Source organism: Pelmatolapia mariae, linkage group LG10_11 (genome assembly GCF_036321145.2).
Source record: "Pelmatolapia mariae isolate MD_Pm_ZW linkage group LG10_11, Pm_UMD_F_2, whole genome shotgun sequence".
NCBI classification, from domain to species: domain Eukaryota; kingdom Metazoa; phylum Chordata; class Actinopteri; order Cichliformes; family Cichlidae; genus Pelmatolapia; species Pelmatolapia mariae.
This window is the reverse complement of record NC_086236.1, coordinates 51527607-51550185: the sequence shown is the minus strand read 5'-3', so window position 1 is coordinate 51550185 and position 22579 is coordinate 51527607. Positions and strand designations below refer to the sequence as shown.

General features: G+C 39.1%; 1 protein-coding gene across 2 annotated transcripts in view; it reads right to left on the bottom strand.

Moving 5' to 3' along the window:
* snap91a (synaptosome associated protein 91a) overlaps positions 1-22579 on the bottom strand; it is a 57217-nt gene that overhangs the window by 25574 nt on the left and 9064 nt on the right. For both annotated transcript variants that reach the window (XM_063487417.1, XM_063487416.1), the window contains exons 2-8: positions 10926-11068; positions 8437-8512; positions 6978-7080; positions 6315-6408; positions 5789-5900; positions 5453-5559; positions 5318-5359 (exon numbers count right to left, since the gene is read on the bottom strand). In XM_063487417.1, coding sequence (XP_063343487.1) covers positions 5318-5359; positions 5453-5559; positions 5789-5900; positions 6315-6408; positions 6978-7080; positions 8437-8512; positions 10926-11068 — 677 coding nt within the window. The remainder of the gene's footprint in view (positions 1-5317; positions 5360-5452; positions 5560-5788; positions 5901-6314; positions 6409-6977; positions 7081-8436; positions 8513-10925; positions 11069-22579) is intronic.

Below are 22579 nucleotides of genomic sequence, written 5' to 3'. Positions count from 1 at the left end.
TTAACTGTGACTTGAGTTTTAACACATTAGGGCTGCAAAATATCCTGACTGGCTCCTTCGTCCAGCACTTAATTAAATCCATAAAAGAAACATGTTCTTTTGGAGTGGTAGCTTGTTCTCCTTTTTGTTTTTTTTGTTTTTTTGTTTGCTTTTTTAGAAATGGAAATTTCTTACGATAAAAACATACTAACCAGTAAGGAAAAATAACAAATGTAAAACTGTTGCTATCCAAAATATATTTTTTATAATGTATAAAAAATATTCAGGCACAAATACACAGCTCTGCTCTGTACTGGGTGTCTGTTGGGACTTTACATCCATTTTCTTTTCTTTTTTAACCCTCACAATATTATAAAATGATCTTTGGTTTTTGATATACAGTACTTTAATTGACCTTCTGTCACACAGTGGACACAGGTTTAGGCATGCCTTCTTCCACAATAGTTCTCCAGGTTTCTTGAAGCGTATTCAAAGCTGTTCTTTGGATGTTGGCTGCCTTTTGTAAGTAAGTAAACTTTATTAAAACTTCATTTATATAGCACCGTTCTAGATAAAAGATCACAAAGTGCTTCACACAAGGATAACAAAGTATAAAACAAAACAGACAACAGTTAACAAAATGTACTTCTAAAACAATGTGTTTTAGCTGTTTTTTAAAAGAAGCCACTGAGTCCAGAGATCTTAAGCTCAGTGAGAGAGAGTTCCACAGTCTGGGAGCAAAAGTGGCAAAAGCTCTGTCTCCCTTAGTTCTCAGCCTTGTATGATGAATGACAAGTAGACCCTGATTACATGACCTAAGAGACCTGCAAGGGACATAGGGCTGTAGAAGTTCAATGATGTAGGCAAGAGCTTGTCCATGAAGAGCTCTATAAGTCAGTACCAGAATCTTGAAGTGGACTCTGAATTCAATGGAGAGCTGGGAGTTCGAGGAAGTTGTCAGCCATCCAAACTTTAATGGAATCTAAGCACTCATTCATTGTTCTGTTCTCTTTCAAGATGACCTGACGCTGCTTCAGTCCTAAAGGTCTGAGGTCCTAAATCTGAGGAGACCAGATTTTTATTATGTGTTTTTCAGGTATGGTTTTACTGCATTGGCAGTGTGTTTGGGATCACTGTCACACTGCAAAGTGAAGCTGTTGACAATCAGATGCTTTCCCATTGGTATTACATAGTGCATTAAAGTCTGAGGGTACCACAATATCATAATATATAAAGTTCTTGGCTAATAGCTCTTTGGGAATCAGCTTGTTGGTGTAAAAATAGGAATACTTATGCTGGTCAAACTATGTTGCTTTTATACAACTAAAGAAATCAGAACAAACCTTGTTTTAGTAAAAGCTGCTAGTAACAAAATGCCTAAATATATCATTGAAAACTGTTTCTTTCTGGGGAAACACCACTATTCAATACCTTAAGTTGGATTTTTTATATGCTTGAATGACTCACAGATCAGTATTAGGTGCCTTAACAAAAAACAAAACATAACAAAACAAACAAACAAAAATCCCGTAGAAAGACTGAACTAAAAATGGGTAAAAAAAAGCAGCCAATGTCTAAAGAAAAATCACTGGGTCCTTGGAAGTAAACAATAAAGAAATAAAGGGTGGCTAAAAAACTTTCGTAGCATTATACATACTAAAATGGACAATAAACAATAATTGTTACACAAGCGCCGGGACACCACATTTAGAATAGAGCAGATACAGAAGCAGATGCTTTATCTTTATGCTACTAACAGCCACGATGCAAAGCTGCATGCTAAATCAAGCTAAACTCAACATAATCACCTAATGATGTGCAGTAAAAAGGATAGTATGATATTTAGAAAAATTCTTAAGAATCTCAGCAAAGGTTTTTTGTTCTTCCTATAACACTTTCTTTAATTCTCTGCACAGTTTTCTGGGTCTGTTTATTTATAGCTCCCTTTTAAAACTGAAGACTTACAAGGCAGATAATTTTGTCTTGACACTGAGAGGAATAGATAGATCAGTATCACCCTGGGACTTTAAAGTGTCTGTCCTCACTACCCAGTACAAACTGTTCTCTGTGCAGAGGACATATTAACTGTTTAACTCCATTATTGCAAAGCTTAGACAAATGCAATAATGGCTCTCGTTTTAGGAAGCCAATACGAAAAGCTTCTGAACCAAATCTCTGTGATAGCAAAAAGCTTCCAGGATAACGTATGAACGATATGATCCGAAATGGCTGACACTGCCATCACTGGAAGGATAATTTCTACATCTACTTGCTGCTCTAACAAAACAACAACAACAAAACAACACAAAGTGTGCATGAGTGATGACATAACAACACAGCAAGTTAGTCAATGCTAAAATTATTCTGTCTTGTTTGTGCTGATGTAAATCCTCCTAGAAGGGATGAGAATAGAAATCTGTATTCGAGACTGAAATAAAGGTTTCAGGGCTCTGGAAGACTGATAGTTTTTTCTCCTGCACTCATCAACTGCATTTTATCACAATATTCTGAGATGAATTTACTGTCTGTAGGTTAGTCTGTAATGATCAGTGATGCTGTTATGGCTTATTTATTGCTGATAGCTTTTAACAGTGGCTGGTAAAGGAAACTGTGGCAATTTGGATAGCTGATCTAGTACCATTTAATATTTATAGCTTATTTTATCAAACTAACAGAAAGAGATTTGTTTAGTTTTCTTTTCTCCTGCTCAGAAACAGTCATAAATTGTTATGAGTTAGTCGCAGTGTCTGGACTCTTAACTCTGTATCAGATTTTCCTCATATTACAATATGGCCACCATCTGAATGGCATTGTCAGAAAAGTCAAGAAATCCAACCCAAAGGAAGCAAAGAATAAAGAATTTCTCTATAGGCAGAACATCAGCATGCCATGTTGGGGCCAGATGTTGCCAGAACATGTTTATATGCTTCCCACACTTCCTTCATAAGTTATTGTGTAAAATTTACCACTAGAGGCCAGTGGATTGCAGATTGCAGTCAACTGAATTCTGTTTTCTTACCCCTCCCAATTTAAGTTCCTAAAACTTCCTACAGTTGCCGCTATAGCTAAAACAATGTGAGTCGATGAGACAAAGCTCAATTCTGACTGATGGCAGCAATACTGGGGTGAGTTGTTGAGGATATCTTGAACTTTTCTGTTGGTGAACACTGCTGTTAGCCACTGTTAGCTGCTGTTAGCTGCCATTGGCCGGTGTTAGTGATAGGAGTCGATGAGTCAGTAAGATGGTGTTAGTTTCTCTCAGCAGCTGCCAGCTGCTGTTAGCCGACATTAGTAAAATTGTATTTTGAGTAGATCTAATATTGTTTGACTTGGATACTTAGCAAAAAAAAAAAATCTCATATGATGTGCAAATGCAATCAAACTGTTTATTAGAGGGAAAGTGTGATTTTTAAGACACTCGAGCCTAACATTAGTTGGCACAATGTTAAGTTATAACCAACTGTTGTTGTTGTTTAGCCAGCTCTTGTCAGCTGTCCAGAGACAGGAGGGTTAAAACTCTAATCTGCCGACAATCAGTACTTGCAACAATATCAGGAAAAAAAAATATGTTTATGCACATTTCCGTGTGTTCCAAGGTTTGAAGGTTGAAGAGAATCACATTTTATCCAGATGCCGGTCATGTCATCTCTTTCCTTTACATGAACACCTACGAGTTCTCTTATTCTACACCTCTGGTGTACAATATATGTGGCCAAATAAATAAAACATGACTTGGCGGAACAACGATGTCCATCTCGGCCACTGTATTTAGGATGGCTGGACACCATGGCAGCTTGCACAAACTGACGCACACTCCTTTGTATTTTACCTGAGTTAATTATAAGTTTGTGAGTTTGTTGGAAGATGTAATTACACACAAATCGATGTATATTTATGAGTACAATAACACTTTATTTCTATTAAATAAAATAAAAGAAACAACTGACTATATTTTTAATTGAGGAACAATAGAAGAAGGTAACAGATGTACAGATTAATGGGGAAAAACCTGAGGAAAATACAACATTGAAACATTTAATGAAGAAGATGTTTTTCGATGATTGACATGTGTAAGATGTTTCAGGTTTAGATAAATATGAAGCTAGTGCTAGGAAGTTCTTATTTAGCTTAGCCTAAATACTGGTCTATCCATTAAATATTTCACCAGAAAAAACATGCTCTTTTTTGTCTTTATTAAAAATAGTAAAACTAATTTAATTCCATGTTTCTAGGAATGAGAAGACGCACATAAGAAACGCCTCATTTTTAGCACACAGACATGACACTGGTTTTGAAATTCTCAGCTAACTTTATGTAAACAGACAGTACCTGAAATGCAGAAACAGGAGGTTAAAGCTAACACGATAACTTCTTTTAACTCTTATGTGAGCTGATATATTTCACAGCCATCCAACCTGTATCTCCAGATAAAGGTGTTCTGTTTCAGTTTAAATGTTTTTTTGCAACGTGCTCAGCAATGACCTAACAAGCTTCAGACAGCACTACAGCACACTTTTCATGCAAGGCTGCCATGTCTGAAAGGAACAACCTTAGCCACAGAGTTTCCACAGCAGAACAGAGCTTTAAAAACTGCAACTGATTCAGGAAACAGCTGGAAAATTAGGTTTCTCATCCTGGGGATTGCTTATTATAAATAAATCAGATTGAATCAATGAATCAGATTAGGAAAAATTAATCATGTGACTCTATAGCTGTGATGGAAACTGCAGCACAGTCTGAGGATAACAATCTGCTCTGTTTTATACAGTTGCTGAACGAAAACTAGCTGTGCTAAAATCAGCCACCTGATCAGCAGCATTGCTCAGCATGTCCTAGCTTTCATCCAGCTGGCTCTTCTAGTCACATCATCCCACTTTGTCAGAGCGCCTGGTGTATGTCTGCTGGGTCTGCACTCACTGTGCAGTGTGCTTCAATTCAGTGCACTCAATGAGAGTTTAAATGGCTACTTTCCCTAAGCTGTTTGCTCCCAAAGCTAGCTCTGTGCACTGCTCACTACTCACACTCTCAGCCCGAATGATCGATCTGCATCTCTGAAAGTGAAAACAGAAGGGGAGCCACGGGGACCGTCAATCAACAAATGAACACAACTTATTGGTTGTGTGGCGGTTGTGTCGTTCCTGTTTGAATTTCTGATTGTTGTCAAGTGGGAGCAGTTGTGGTGGACACAGCAGAAAAAACAAACAGTAGCTTTAGACATTCATATTACATGCAATATAGTTAGAAAGACCACACCACTGTTAGTTAGTCTGTTAGCTTGTAGTCTAAAAGAATATCATATCTCCCAAAATGGCCCAAAACTCAAATTTGACAGTCTTACCTTAGTGAGCTCAGGTATGTCATTTTTGTCTATTCCCACTTCCTTTAAAAGAAAACAGCAAGAGGTAAGACAACAACTGCCAGAATGTACTTCAGCTACCAGCCAATCAGTGACACCTGGTGCTCAGAAGGTTACCTCAGCAATTTTGAAGAATTCGGAAACTCGAGTCATTCTTGTCAGGAACCGCTTGTAGATCTCAAGCCCATCTTTACATTGGCTTCTCTTCATTTGAAAAAATTTTTCTAGAAAGAAAAGAGGTTGAAATGTGACATCCTATCCCCCTGAATTTCACCCAAAGCATTTCCTATTACTCTGCGGTATACATATCCAAACGTTTCCAGAGACAAAAAGTATTTGCCACCCATTTTTTCTTTCAGGAGTAGTGTTAGAAACGAAATCCATCTGCTCACCCATCAAGACAGTGGCGTAAATACCGACTCATAAAGGTAAAGTTCAGGGGTGACTCTTTACCTAACAGGTTGATGATGCCGTCATTATAGCAGGCATATAACTTGATCAGATCTTTGAAGAGTAGGAGAAAGCAGGCATTTATCACTCCATTGTTGAGATCCTTTGGATGCACCTGAGGGGACAAATATATCTGAAGTCAAAATCTTCGTAAAATGTTTCCTATGATCAGCGTCTTCATTTAACATAGTCAAATTAGTATGTATACTTGATAAAAGTTTCATATCCTTCTTCAAAATGGTCTGGCAAGTTACCCGGCACACAGTCAGGTTTACTTGTTCCGTACGAGTGAATGTACCTTCACGTTCTGTTTTGTAGCGGTCGTGTTGTCGTCTTGTAGGTCATTACCCTTCTAATGTTAGACGTAAAGCTAAACTATGACTCCAAACAATGTGGCCTGATATCATGTATCACTTCTTCATAGATGCTGCTACAGTACACAGTTTTGTTAAAGCCGTTCAGTATCTCTAGGGCAATGTCAGGATGCCTTGCAGTGTGACATTGTCGCCTATTAGCGAGTGTCACTCACATCAAATTCCAGCAGTGCGTCGATCTGGCTCTGCAGAGTAGGCATTCCTTTCAGCAGCTTCTCTACTGACATGGTCCTCATCACACCCTCAGCTCTGAGACAGAAAGAAATGGAAATTGTGAGGTTTAAGCAGCAGCTCTGTAAAACAGAGCCTGGGGAGAAAGCTACTATGAACAACCCCCACTCCCTTGATAATTGGGGAAGACATGGTCTACTAACCACTGAAATGAATCCAGTCTCTGAACCTGTCACACACAAGTATCCGCCACTGTGTCTCATCTGTATTTTGTCTTTATTCTGAAGTCTATTTCTCAGTGCCAGTTTATCTAGCTAGAGGGACCTTGTGACTGCCAGCTAAATAGAGCAGTCCCATCCATAAGCATGAGTGTTACCCCTCTCTGTATTCATCTCTACATGCCAGTAAAGCAATGCACGTGGTTCAGTGCCAGGCTGGAGGTGATGGAGCCAATCCTACTCATAAACATGACCTTTGTGGCTTTGGGATATGTGCTATTCTGACTGATATGGACAGCGACTTGCATAAGGTGTATATTTCTGATCTTGGGTAAGAAAAGCATGTTAAAAGATGAAAAATAACATCAATAACAGAGCTGAATTAATCATGCAGCAAGGCCATATGAGAAAGAGAAATAGATACTGCACCCTTTCTTGACACGGCCAAAGTCAAAAGACATCTGTCTGTAGGCGAAGGCCTTCTCGTTGAGATAGCGGCTGTAGCGTCTGATAAATGTGGACATGTCGAGGCCTGAGGACAAAACACGCATAAGTATCCACATGCACAGCTCCCAGTGCAAGAAAGACATTAGCAAAGTGTTGAAAGGTTGTATATATCAAAAATGACACCAAAGTCAGACTAGCTTTTTCCACATTCCAGTTATGCTAGAATTAGCTAAATGCCTGTCGCTTCAATCTTCATTCAACCTACATGTCTGTATGCAAATTATAAAAGTGAAGCTAAGAGATTTTAGCCTAGGCTAGCATAATGGCTGTAAACAGCGAGGAAAAGTTAGCATGACTGTAAAATTTAAAAAGAAGACCAACTAGCAATTACAACATTATTTAACATGTTATATGTGTTTCAAAAAGAAGGACAACTGATCTCTTAAGGGGCTTATGATTCAAAATCTACTCATAGTAGGCCGGAGGTATCTTGTTAAAACTAATGACAGGTGGTAGGCCACACATAGGCTGCTATGGAAAATACTTAAATAAAAGCTTCTGACTGTGGCCCGGTTAGCCAAGTCACAGATTTAATGTTTAATAAAGATGATCCAGGGAAAGTCAAGTCTGCCCTTGGCCTATAAATAATGCTTATTTCAATATACAGAGTTAAACAAGTTTTAAAATTAGCTCTAACATTTGTATCTCTTATGTAATTATATTTCATCTCTAATAAGAAACAAAATGATACAAAATGTGTAAAAATGACCAGTTTTAGTTTTACACAGCTTGTGCCGTTAGTTATGCTATGCTAAACTTAGCACTTAGCTTTAGCTTTATATAGCGTTACCTCAATCTAAAGCTAAACTTTGTATTTGTACTACAAAGAATATGAGCTAGTGTCAGCAGCTGATGAGCTTTACTCTGTTCAGGACTAAAAGTATGAAAGTTAGTCTTATTTTGATTACAAGTAAAGACAGCTAACCAAAAGAGTAGTACAGAGCTTCTGACTTAACCTTCCTAAACCACTTTTAAAGGGATAAATCTAATGGGGATTTTGTCAGTGTAGAATCACAATAACAGTGCTTACCTCAGTAAACCCAGATTACCATAATCCTCCTGTTAAACTAAATTAGATTTTAAATAGTCTTAAAATGGCTCTCCACATTATGTAGTTCAACTAGCAGGCAAAATACTCATAAGAACAGCTTTTGGACCTACAATTCATCACAAAAAGACAGAAATAACTTCACTGGAACAAAATTGACTGAAAGGAACAGGGTTACTGGAAGTGTTGCTTTTAAAATTCAAGTTTGCTCTGCTTTTGTATCTTCAAATATCCTAAACTGAGCTAATAGAGATGCAGAAATGGGCTGAATCAATTAGTGGTGGGATCCAGGATTACTTAAAGTTAGGGAACATGGAAGGGAACACCACGCACCATGGGAGCCAGTTCTGTCCAGGAAGTTGCTGAGGTTGAACAAGGTGTTTCTAGATGCCAGGAACTGGAGGAATCTCTGCAGGAAAAGATGCACACACAAGGTTAGCGAATCATCCTAAGAGACTTCAGTAATGAACACATGGCATAGTCGCTGTTAATTCTTTAGCTTATTGTCATTTTTAAACAGATGGTTGAATCTCTAAGGAGCTGTTCGGTACAGATACAGTAAGGCCCTCTGAACCCATTGTGGAGAATAGACATAAAAGGTGTGACTCTATACTTTTTTGATTTTCTTGAACAGAAAATCAGCATTGAAGGAGCAGTGCTGCAGCTTTATGAGTGGGAGGGTGTGAATATCAAGGAGAGCGCTGGGAAATAAAGTTTCATGTAATAAAGAGAAATCTGCTCAGAAATGCTTTCTAAGGCTTTCTAAAATGCTGTAAATATGCAAAATAAGCAATATTTTACCCAACAAATAATCTAGTCCTCAAGTAAACAAAGATTTTTGTTTTGGTTTGGGTATTGGGGTTTTTTGGGGGGCTTTTCTGTGATGAAACTATAATTTAAAGAAGATTGAATGCTTTGGATGAAAATAACAAAGTAAGCTGTATCTGCTCTTGGATCTCCCTCTTTTTTATGTGCTCCCATGGAAAGTCAAAGGAGGCATCAATGACTGCAGATAAGGCATCAATCAAGTCAAAGAAACCATGAAAGGAGGAGCTGGGTTGAAGTGGGTTGTAAAGCAGCTTGCAGATGGCCAGCAATTGTGGCCTGAAAGAGCTTATTATATCTGTTGAAGCTCAAACAAAATGAAAATAACTGAAAATGTGAAGTTAACCAAGTCTAGAAAAAAAAGATATTTAGATTTATTTATTTCTTATTTTATGTTTTTGTTTTTTTAACCTGGTTATTCAGAACAACTAGCTTCCATAAGGCAAACTTTATTATTAAATCATACAGAAGTCTTGTGCCCACATTCACGTCCACATCAGGCAGATTAGAATAAAAACATGGGGAAAAAATTCCCCTCGTGACATTATGTACACACTGAGATCCGTTATTAAAAGATGCGTGTGCAGGGCCACAGCATCTCATTGTGGCCCATGGTAAAACAATTACACTTGTCCTTTCCTCTGACACCTGCTGTGGGGACTGCAAGGGTCAATGCTGTTATCTTCCTGTTGCTAAATCTCATCTGCTTCCTGTCAGCTCCTGCCGGGAAATGCACTCCCACACCTCATAATAATAAATAGGAAACGCTAGGGCAGAGAAAGTAATGGCTTATTCCCCAATTAGCCACAGTGTGTTTGCTTTTCTGAAGAATATTTGTGTATCAGTATTTCTCTCTCTGCTTTGTGTCATCTGCTGTTTATTTCTACGAGTTCCCCATTCAGAGCCTTCGGCTTTCTTCATGTATCAGGACAACATTTGGGTCAGGGGGTCAGGGCCAGGCCAGTCCCTCGGCTAAAGCACAACTGCCATTGAATGAATGGGATTATGTTTTGCTGTTTCTCTTTCATTATGGTTGGGAGTAGGGACATCCACGGCCATAGGTGAAGAAATGCTAGTGCTCTCACTGATAGTTACATTTCCAACAAACAGATAAAAATTAAGCACAAAACAAAATACAGCAATGATTTTTGGCGTCAGACATACACAAACTCATGGTGGTGTAAATAAATGTATTAAGTCCAAGAGCAGGTAGAAGTCTAACACCTATCAAGATCTATCGCCTCATATAAATACAAAGAAAAGCACAAACTAAACTTTATGCAGGCTGTCGATATTCACAGAGATATGTACACATGACAATAATAATGGACAATAGTGGTATCTGGATGACTCAACAGCACAAAAAAGCCAAACATTATATTTACCGAGCCAATTCATCCTCATATTCACAGAGCTTTTCGTCTGTCTGAACATATACGGCGACAAACAGATTTTCATTGCCTCTGTGCAGTTTTTTTCACAATGTTACTCCCTTGACTGTAGCTTTCATCTGTGTTAAACCTGTAAAATCCCATTTTCTCTTTCAGTTCCCCTTAAAGAGATTTGAACTTCCATTTATTTTGGCCACTTGAGGCCTATAGACACCTTATAGAGCTGACAGGAAGTACTGCACGCACTGTGCATTTTTTTCTCTGGAGTGGATCAATGTTTAGATTCACACCTAAACTTTAAAACTATTCACACACACAAAAAAATGAAAATATCAGTTCACTAGGCTGGCAGAAATAAGTAAACTACTGATTCGTCTTTTCTGGTTACATTTTCACAAGGAAAAACATAACTGTTGCAGATTTTACCTGTTGTTATGTCTTTATATTGCTGGATGAACTGAGATCAAAACCAAACCTTGTATACATAAACAAGGCTATTCCTGAACAACTACAGGCCTCTGTTGTGTCTGCGGGAGGCTAAACCCACATTAATGGCCACAAAAAGACTCAAAGTGGAAACTAAGTTTGCGTGTATTGTGATCTCACCTCATTGCCATGCACCATAAGGTGGTGTGTGGTGATCAGGGCTTTGAAAACCACCACCCAGCTGGCATTGCCAGCCCTCTCTATCAGCGTGTCGGCCATCTGGGGGACGTTCACGTTGGTTTCTTGGGTGGCCTGGATCAGGTCTGAGAAGCACAAGGGAAAGATGGAACAAGAGGTCAGCTCATGGATACTAGCAAGGGACATAAGCAGCACAGGTACAGACTGTGCTGAAAGCCTTTTCATTTTAGGAGGTAATGGCAACTCAAACTGCTACACTGAAAGAAGGGAGATGGGCGAGAAGTGACGAATAAGAGTGCAATTGAATAAATGCAATGACACTGCATCTGGCTGCTGCTACATTTCACAGTCACACTCTCACAGTTGTCACTTAAACTGACTGAACGGTTTCACATGCAAAGCACTCCCTCAAATGGAAAAACACCTTCAAATGGAAAGAGATTTTATACAAACTTTTTTCAAACGGTCTTGTTCTCAGAATCATATTAAGAAGCTGCCACTTTTATAAACTAAACTGCCTTGGCCACACAACACATTGTCATCATTGAATACCATCTTTTAGGGCTATAATTAGATATTGATCTATATTGTGAACTCTTATTTTGCCATCGAGTGTCCATTTTTAGTCTGCAGCAGGCTCATCTGTGCAAGCAAGAAGAGCTCATCTGTGTGAGCAGAGCTGCATTGGGAAGCTGCTGATTTCCATCATATTGAAATGTACTTAGATGAGCTCTTCACATTATGCCACTAGAGCCTGGTGTGAGTCACACTGGCTGCTGCTTTGTTTCGTTTTTGCAACCAGTCATTAACACCAGCAGGCAGAGCGCAGAGAGGAAGGCAGTGGAATATTCCACAGCAGAAAGACACAGAGAGAGACACAGAGAAAAAAATGAAGCAAGAACTGCAATTCCAATCAGATGTGTGGACCTATGGAGGGCAGTCAGTGCACCACCAGAAAGGAAAAAAAGTTTTTAAAGTTGTCAAGTAGCTGAGTGATATTAAATCGTAAATTACCGATATCAATAATCCATGTTAATAATTAAATACATTTCATGATGAGGAACAAAAAAGCATAACTTTCCTGTAGAAGATATGACAATATGTTTTCAGCCTGTCATAAAATAGGCAGTCTTTAAAGTGGGCACCTTATCTAATTATTAGGTACTTAAATGGATATGCAATTTAATACAAAATACTATCAAGCAAGTTCATTTTTCATATTCCACAGCCCGGCGGACCTTCCAGCTGATGCTTTACTTTCTCAATAAAATTGATGTCTTGGTACTTCCTCGTTTAGCTCGCTCTAGTGCAGAGGAGCAAGAATTAAAAGAGCAAGTTGATTTCGAAAGCAACGTTTCAAAGAGCTCAACAAAAATGAGCAAACAAACAAGCTGTTGCTATACACTTTGACACACATTGGAACTGTTAGCTAAAGGAAGAGTTACTGAATTTTACAGGAAAAAATATCATTAATATGTCCCAACTTCATGGAACAAAGATATAAGAAAGTGAGGACAGGGCAGAGAGGTGAAATTATTTGCATGCTCAGAAAGAGCCATTTCATAAACTGGAATTCAAGGCTCACGTGTAAATTATATCGTAAACCAGAAGAACTCCACCACAGTAGTTCACTCTCTGGGCAGTATTTACTTTTAAGGGAAAAGCATTATATTCTGTTTATATTCATTGTGTTTTCCTTGTTCTTTTTACTCATACTAGAAGTTTGTAGTGCGGTAAAAATCTGATCAATGTAGCCGGACAGGTTTTCACTTACACAAGCATTACACGGTATTCATTTGTAAATAACTGGACACAAAAAACTAGATATAAAAAATGTGATATAATATTATACTACGGTGTATTTCGAACAAACTAGGCAGCTTATTGTCTTTCTCTTGATGATACTTTCTTTAAAGACAGAACACATTTTGGGTTCAACTTAAATGAAAGGCAGATGTGGTATTCTTGGTCTCAGCTAGGTGAGGACCTGCGTAGCAGTAGAGACATTATAAGAAAGATACTCGGAACTGACGTTTATGGGAGAATTTTGCAACAGAAGCATAGTAATGGTAGAAGAAACACTTTCACTTGGAAAAAAAAAGCCTTTAAGACTTTATTTTTGGACAAAGTCTGCAAACTTTTACATGTTTTCTCTTTATCAGACTTGACTGGATATTCCATAAATGCAGTCTTTATGTTCAACCTAATAGAAAAGTAATTGAAAGAATCTTTCAAAAAGCTTCCCAATAAGTGCTTCCAATATGGCTCCTGAATAACAGGTCCTGCTTCTAGAAAGACTGTAGTATCTATTTGACTTTAAGCTGCTGATGTTCTTGAGTCATTTAACAGATTCCACCTATCTACTAGCCTCTGGCCACACCCACAACCTGTCCACAAAAAAAACACAATGGAAATTATTATGTGACCTACTTTTATGAAGCCACAGCTTAAGACTGCACTCTCCTCAGCCTTACTTTAAAAGGACCCACACCCCCACCCCCCAAAAAACTCTGGCACAGCAAGCCAGTAGTCCAGATCCAGGTGATTGAGGTTAGCAAGTAACTGTTAGCAACATAGTTGAGCACTTTCCAGCTAAAAAGCCACATACTTTGATATTTTCATCAAGATTTGGTGGGAAGCAAAGAAGACTGGAAATGCTTGCTAACACATTAAGTGATAGGTGATGGATGATACATGCTACTTTTGTAAGTTATATAGTTATACAGTTCTGGGATAGGGGGCTTCTTTCCCTAATTCTACTCCACAGTGGTAACAAAGTTCTTATTTTTTAATTAATTAAAGCAACTTTAAAGCTCATTTTAATTTCTTAAACACATTTTCAATCAAATAATGTTAGCTAACTCCTACATTTTCCACTTGAATATTAAATGTTTGTTGCTCAAAAATAAAGCTGATAAAGAGGACGAAGCATGAAAAGCTTCGAATATCTACCCAAAAATAAGACCAGTGTTTAGCTGTGTTTCCTCCCTCCTGTTTATCAGCATCTTAGAGATAACGGAAAAGCCTCTGTGCAGGAAATCTATTCACTGGCAGACAGGAGAGGCATACCTTCAGCGACAGCGTGAGGAACGAGATAACTAGATGTGTGCTCAAAGTGATGGACAGAAAGGCAGAGAAAAGATGACCGCTGTCATTTTAATAGCCTTGATACAGCAGAGCAGGCCAGACACCAAATATTTCCGTTGAGTCTTGTCGATTCATTAACAGTGTCATATCCATGTCTGCACACTTAATGGCAGCACACCGGGGGGAAAGCTGAGAGGTGTCTATTCAATTTTCCTCTTTGGCTTATTATTGACTAAATGCCACTGCATCTCACACCTGGTACATCGTACAGTAGGAGCAATCTGCAACCAGTATTGGGAACTTGTAAGTTTTACTTTAAAAATAAGACTGAATGTTTCAAAAAGCTATATAGAAGATTCTTTTGTTAACTTTTGTATTGCTAGTATAATAGTATAAAATGTTTTTGTTTCCATATCTATTATTTTTTTTAATCCACAGAAAACTGAAGTGGACACCAACATCTAGAGTCATGTAAATGCTCAATGGAGTGCCCAACTGTTGTCATTAAAAAATTTCAGCCTCTGGGGATGAAAGACAACTCCAAAGGGCCCCAAACTGCATTTCCTTGAATGGTCACATGGTTGATTTATAGAGAATAGTCTGAAAAGGAGAAAATATCCAATGAACAGCAGTTCTCTGGGAGAAAATGTCTTATTGCTGCTAGAGGTCACAGCAGAATGATCCTACTTCTTTAAGATGAAAGGAAGACAACAGTAACTCAACTAATCCCTCGTTAATACCAAGGTATGCAGAAGAGCATCTCTGAATGGACAAAATGTTGTGCCTTGAAGCAGATGAGCCGCAGCAGCAGAAGACCAAACTGAGTGCCACACCTGTCAGCTAAGAGCATGAAACTAAGGCTGCAGTTTTCACAAATGGACAATGGAAGACTGAAAAATGTTGCCTGGTATGATGAGTCTCAATTTCTGCTGTGGCATTTGAATGGTAGGGTCAGAGTTTGGCATAAAGAACATGAAAGCATGGATCAATCCGGCTTGTATCAAGGGTTTAGACTCCTAGTGGTGGTATAATAATGTGGGGGACATTGTTTTGGCACACTTTAAGCCCCCTAATACCACCTGAGCATCATTTAAAAGGCCTCCGCAGTCACCTCAGTGATGTGGAAGTGATGGTACACAGATTAGCATCATAGATGAGCTGCCAACAAATCTGCAGCAACTATGTCATGCTTTCAGGTTGTGGACCAAAATCTCAAAGGAATGTTTCCTGCACCTTGCTGAATGTTTGTCAGAAAGCCTTATGGCATTTTGGAAGACAGTACGAGGTCCAGCTTGATACTAGCATACTCTTGGTGTTTGAGGGATTTCATTTTTTTAAGGAATGTACCACTGACAGGTTAGAAAGAAAAAATGGTAAGGCAAATGCCAACAACAACAAAAAACAATTTAGCGACATTAAATAGTTCCAAACTGTAGAGGTTTTTGGGTATAGACAAGAATCTTCTGGATTTAGACTTTGTCTTTGTTCATGGAGACTCTGGCTTTACTCAGCATCCTTGACATGACGTTTGGAGACATCGTGTAAGTCTGCTTTGAGCAAAAGTAAAATTTTCATTGACATTCCAGCGAGAACCACGAGCAGTGTAGACAAATGTATCTCTGCACTTTCTCTCGATAAAATTATTTTTTTCTGGACTGCTATAAATTTTCCTCATTCCATGAATAAATCAAAACCTGTATTCATCAGTATGAGTAGCTGGGAGAGAAAATGAATGAATAATGATGTAAAAATTGCGTTCAAGGGCGTTTTGTCTTTGACAGTCGTGTTACAAGTCTGCTGGCTTTTTTGCTTCCTCTGTCATGCTTTCATCATGCAGCAATGATGGCTGCGCACGTCCTCTCAAATAGTAAGGCAGTGCACATGCCCACAGCACACGCACGCACACACAAACATGTAAAGTGTGTGAAGGATAATCCCTACAGGGCTGATGAGTCAGCAGCCTGCATCATCCTACGCTTTTCATCTCTCTGTCTGTCAGTCTCTCTCTCTGTATTTCCTCCTGTGAGGGTCAGTGCTGCTGTAAGACAGTGATGCAAAATACAAAGCTACTACATCTACTATCTCCATAAAGGTTTCGCTTAAATCTACCCTAATCAACATGTCAGATTCTAGCTGCAGGTTGTGAACATTAAATAAAGAATCTGGTCAGATCTGCTTGTGTGAAACTGTGCAGGATAAAGTCGAAGGAAATATTTCAAAAAGGAATCAGAAGCGAATCCCAATCGTACAGCAGGATAGGAACGTGGGTAGAGTCTCAGTTCAGATTGAGATTCTTAGCAACAATTCAGCAGGAACTCCTGACTCATCGTTTCCCCTCCTCTTCCCTTTTAATTATTTATACGTGCGAGTATGAGTAGGAACGAGTGACACTAGCACGCACAGATAGAATCACCCTGACTAACAACTATTTGCATGTTTAGATCCACGTTCCGTTTACTGTGTGCAGAAATATGCAGCAGATGGAATCATAAATATTTTTATGGCATGGCTGCCTGTCTGCACCCTCTCTGCATGGGAAACACCAGCACAGTCCTAGCTTCTAGTCCAGATTCTGGTTCAAATTTTTTGTCATAGTTCACCTGTTGCAACAGTGAAATTTTACTTTTATGTGTAAAAATGAATTCCCAGGTTTGCTGTTAATTATTAGTAGTCAGGTCCAACAAATTCCAAAAAATCTCCACATAATCCAGGTTATGTTAAAATCAGTTAGGCTCACGTCTCCATTGATTGAGCTCGGCAGCGTGCTATACACCACTGCATCCGACGCTTTCCATTGTGCTTGGTGATGTAAGGCTTGGATGCAGCTGCTCAGCCATGGAAAATCATTCCATGAAGTTTTCTATGCGCTGTTGTTGAGCTAATCTGAAGGCCACATGAAGTTTAGAGGTTTGAAGCGATTGACTCTGATGAAAGTTGGTGACCTTCAGCATCCATTGACCCTGGTCTGTGATTTCATGTGCCCTACAACTTCGTGGCTGAGCTACTGTCTCTCCTATTCCACTCCAGTTTGTTATAATACTACTAACAGCTGACCATGAAATATTTAGTAGTGAGGCAATTTAACCACTGGACTTGTTGCACTATCACAGTGCAAATCCTATCACAATATTCACTGTGTGCTCCTGAGAGCAACCCATTCTTTTGAAAATGTTTGAGGAAGCAGTCTGCATGCCTAGGTGCTTGATATACACCTGTGGCCATGGAAGTGAAACACTTGAATTCAATGATTATGGTGGGTGAGTGAATACATTTGGCAATATAGTGTAGCAATCACACACATTTGTGTGGAGGATTCTCGTGTGATGGTCTGCAGTAGCATGGACACACTCAGGCAATTGAAATGCTTATAGTACAGTTGGGAGGCTTCATTCTGTGGTATTTTGCGAATTACAACCCCAATTTTGGTTTTATTGATTGTTCCTGAAAAATAAATGTAAAAAATCCATCATAGCTTAAAAACAGGAGGGTCAGTCTTGTACTGTGGCTGTAGTATACCTTATCAGCATATAGCTTGTGTCCTTCATTTAAAGCCTAGGGAAAAGTTTAGCCGTTACACAAGGTTATTTGTGACATGAAGATTATAATAGCACTATTCCGCACATTTATTATTTTATTTTGTTCGCAAATGTGCATGCACACACAAACACAGATTTTTCCTGCTCTATTTTACGACCACAGCACCTGAGCCGTCTTTGTGCAATGTACCGAACAAAGACAGGAGATGCATGATCATGTTGTTCCAAAACAGGAGGAGAGAAAACAAGAGATCCGCACCTGTTTGAATAAGAGGAGCTCATTCAAACAGGAGCTCTAAATGAGGCGCGCATACAGTCCGGATACATGCAGCAAAAATGATAGCAGACTTCTGTTGCAAAGGTGTTCCCTGAGCAGGTGGTGCTGCTGGATTATATTGACTGGGATCTTCTCACACTTGGAACTTAACATGTGCTCTGTTGACCTAAGTGTTCAGATAACTGTCACAGAATGCTTTATCAGGATGTTCGCAGCATCTGCCACACCCAATAACTCTCAAGTGGCAGGACTCGGATTTCAACGAGCTCTTCCTTTAACGCATCAATAACTGTAAGCGATATCAAAACCACTGTGTGTGAGTGCAACTGAAGGCACACCACCAAGCATGAGTGCACCACAAGATGCACACATATATGTGCCATAGAGAGGCCTCCTGCACCAACAACACCCTCGACATTTTTCTGTTCTTTTTCATAGATTAATTTTTACCAATGTGCGAGAGACACTTGGGACATGCCAAGGTGGTTTCCTAGGCAACAGGCTCTGGTGTTTTCAGTGACATCAAGGATGCGGCGAAATTTCTTTGAAATCATCTTCACAGTAGCAAAATGATAGGGGTTATCTAGCCAAAGCCAGATGCATGTGAGTCATACCAGCCTGAACGTGGCTGAGAGCAGAAGCGGCTCTGAATCCACATAAATACTCAGCTTTACCCTTCATATAACCAGTGGTTATTTTATCTTGTCATATCCATATACAGTAGCTCCACATTTGAACAGGTGATACATAAACATGAATATTGGTTTATTCAGTAAGCAGTGTGAGTGTGTGCATGTATGTGTGTGTGTGTACACATGTTTGAGTGTGCAGAGCGTGATACAAGCCATGCTGCATGAGTGATGCCTTGTTGAGCTACACATGAATGGACCACGAGAGCGCAGTGGTTATTTATAGCTCCTTTCACCCTTCAGCAACATGTAAGGGGAGGGGGGTTTGTACCCACAATGCACTGCGCTCCATAGTAGCATGGCACCAATGTGGTGTGGCAGCCAAACAAAGAGGGAGCCATTGGGATTCAGACACTGTGGAGGCTGGAAATGACATCTGAGGAACAAGCAGGCATCCCATATAATGTTGCAGTTACTGCTGGTGGACACAGATAGCAGCGTCGTATGGACGCTTTGGCTTTTAGTGACACTTCACCCCGCTGCTGGTGGAGTTTGTAGTTTTGTTTTTTCAGGATCCCACATTCATTTGTTTCTGTATATTAGTGTTTTTTAATAATTGGAAAAACAAATTTGGATCTGGCATTAATGTCCTGATCTTATCTGCTATATCCTGTATAGTGGCTTGTCGCACTTAGCTTGTGTAGAAATATCTACATTTGTGTTGACCCTTACAAAAAAAAAGCAAAAAAGTCCTGCTATATTCTTATGTTATGATACGATTTGGAATAAAAGAGAAGAATTTTAAGAAAATGTGATCAAGCACAGTTAGAGTGGGAGACAGGTACTTGGCTTGGTGGCGATTAGTAGGTGACAGTATTAGCATGGTTAACTAACATGGTGTATTAGTTAGTGATATTACCTTTTTTAGCCTGACTGGCACTCATTAAAGGTGTGCGCTCAGTAAAGGTGGCGGATCAATTAAAATATCGATAGCATCGATACCATGGATTTTTTTTGGGGGGGGGGTCACACCTATTATTTTGCCCCAGAAAAGCCGTACCAGATACATGTTTACACAGTACAATATAAATGTGCCCATAGACCTTGAACAGCTTGATTTAGTCTGATGATAATATAGTCTGAAATGAACCTTCACTGTTCACTGGCCTGGTTCATCGCTCATCATATGACTAATCTTTTCTGTCGGTGAACAGATCTGTTTTTGCCAGCTATATTTACTGATTAGTCTTCCTCTAATTACTCTAATTGTCCTTCCTCTTGCCCACATCCCCTGTATCTGAAAACTGCTGTTGCTATCTGAGATTTAAATCAAACAACAAAAGAAAAACTTACTTAAATTAAATCAGTTCTGCCTTCTGTCTTGCTGTGGGCATTTGCTACACTAGTCAGTGTATTAGCTGTTTATTTCCCCTAAGTATGAGGGTCTTCCCTGTGTAAACAGAAAATTGTCTAGCTTGTGGATTTCTCTTGGGTGCAGCAAGTTGTGCTCTGAGGAAGGTTCAGCAGACAAAGACAAATATCAGCCCTGTATGCTGAACCATGTGCTGCAGCCAAGACATTTTTTGTTGTTGACTTTTTTAGGGGGTTGTTGCACTTGTTTTTCTGACAAAGACACATTTATCTGTGTGTGCGTTACAGAAAGTGTGCCCAGAGGTGAGGAAGCACAGAAGAAACATGGTACACCACACATAAGTGTGCACATAGCATCTGGTGATGTTATTTACTCTCTCAGGTCTAATTCAACATAGATGGCAACTTTAACTTTAACTATATATGTTGGAGAAAGGATAAACTGACTCTTTGATTTATGTCAGTTAGCATGATGACGATGATTAATGTTATATTATTATTATTACTAGCAAAAATCTACCCAGCTGGAGTTTTTTCCAGGCCAGCCTGTGGCACTTCGTTAAGGTATTAAGGCAGACATGTATGTTAATTAATCATGTTATTCTTTTTATCTTCATTATATCACTGTATGTGTTTCTTCTTCTTTTTCTTTGCAAGCTAGATAATCATTGTGCAGAACAAAGTAACCAATTACTATTAGCATGACTGTCTGATGAACACTTATTTACAGATTTGCATGGCAAAACATTTCAGTGACCTCAAACTGCATCTGTGCTACAATTTGTTTAGGAACATTTAGTTATAAACCACAATGTACACATAATATACACGTGATGTAACGTACACGTAAGGTGACAGTTTGTTAGCGGAGAGTAGTGCTTATACTGTATAGTATAAACACTACACTATATCAGCTAGTAGTGCTTATACTATACAACATTTGTAAGGATTTGAATGTTAATAAAATAATTCCCAAAAGCTATATAGATACTGATACCCTAGGCAATTCATATATTAAGTTTAATCAAGATTCACTAACAAGGACTTAGGGAATGGACTACATGATAATTATAGTAAGATTATCATTATCATTCTTATTATTATGCAACTTCATTGTCAAGATTTAGAAGAACAATTTAATAAAAACTAACGTGATTACCAAAGGTTAGAGTTTTGGTCAGGGTTAGGGCCATTATCAATGATAACATTGAACTTAGTGGGTTAAACTAAACTCTTAAGAATCAACAGAAGCAGTAACAAACTACTGAAAACAATCTAGCCTTGAAGTAGTTTTGAAGTAGAGTAGGGTGTGTCAGGGTAACCATGCTAAAAGTGTTAATGGGGAAAATTTAGTAGTTCTGTGCCTCTCTTTATTAAACATTTTTCAAACAAGTGACTAGTCAACATCCCAAAATTAACTCAGAAGCAGCAGAGTTATGTTACAAGAAGTCAGTGTAACCACCCTTGCATCACAACTACAGTATAGCTAGCATACCACTGCCTGGAGCTAACTGCAAAAACTTAATTCAGGCAGCAAACTGACACTTTCTGGTGAGAAAAGACAAGAATGTGCAGTCGCCTTATGTCTGACAGTTTTAGCAGCATTAACAAAGCCCACAGCTACAGCAAATGATCATTTTCTTAATTAAACACTGATCACAAGAAGAAGAAGAGGAGGAAGTTTTTTATAGCAAGATAGCAGTCCTCAAGTAGCTGCTTACATGCTACTTGTGGAGTCTATGGAGATCATTTTAATAGAGGCATGGTTGATGTGAAACTCTCAAAACTATTTTAATCTTTTTTTTACAACTCAAAATGTTCCCACAGTGCCCCTTACCTGGTGATTCAGTGAGTAGGGGAAGGGGGGGGGTACATTTTCTTGTGACACTTTGCTTTTTATTGCAAATGTCAGATCCTGAAGCAGATAGAAAGAGTAGGCTAATAAAACAGCAGGAAACCCTAGCCTCCCTGCATTATTGATACGCAGCCCTGGGTATAGACATGCCCCTTTACTGTGGGAGATTCTGCTGTTGTTTACCTGCCTACCAGAACAAAGGAGTGTATGCTTGCATCCAGTCCTGCCCATTTAAGCACAATAACCCCCTCTGCCCCAAAAGATTCATCTTCACTGTAATCGGCATGTTTTCATTCTCAGGCTAGCAAACTCAAGGGCACTGCGACCTCCAAAGAATATGAGTAATAGGCCTGAGAGGGAGGGTAAGAGGTGGGAGGAATTAAGAGAAAAGGAGCAAATACTTTCAATCTGGTGCTCACATTTAGAGTAGATGGTCGGATAACAGCGGCATGGGGGATCCATAACCCGGCTCATTAATCTGGACACACACTGTTGGTAGGAGAGTGCACCTCCCACACATTGCTTGACATTAGAAAGACATTCGGAGGCTTTTGCAGAGCCCCGCTGTGCGATCAGCGCAGCAGTACATGGCCAACCTTCTCAACAACCTCTTTTACTCTTGCACTTGTTCTCTGCAGCTCACCATTAGGCAAACACTGCACTCGAACAGTATACAGAAGAGAAGAAGAACGAGTGGGAGTAGAGATGATGCAGGAGAGTCTGAATAAATAAAATGAATATCACAGTCCATAACTATTTGGACATTGCATCAGTATAAGAAAAGGAAGAATTGTTTTCTAGACAGTTGGACACTTCTTCCCCAGCTGCACAATTTTAAGCAAAAATCTTTAAGAGTTATAAAGGGAACTGGTCCATCACAA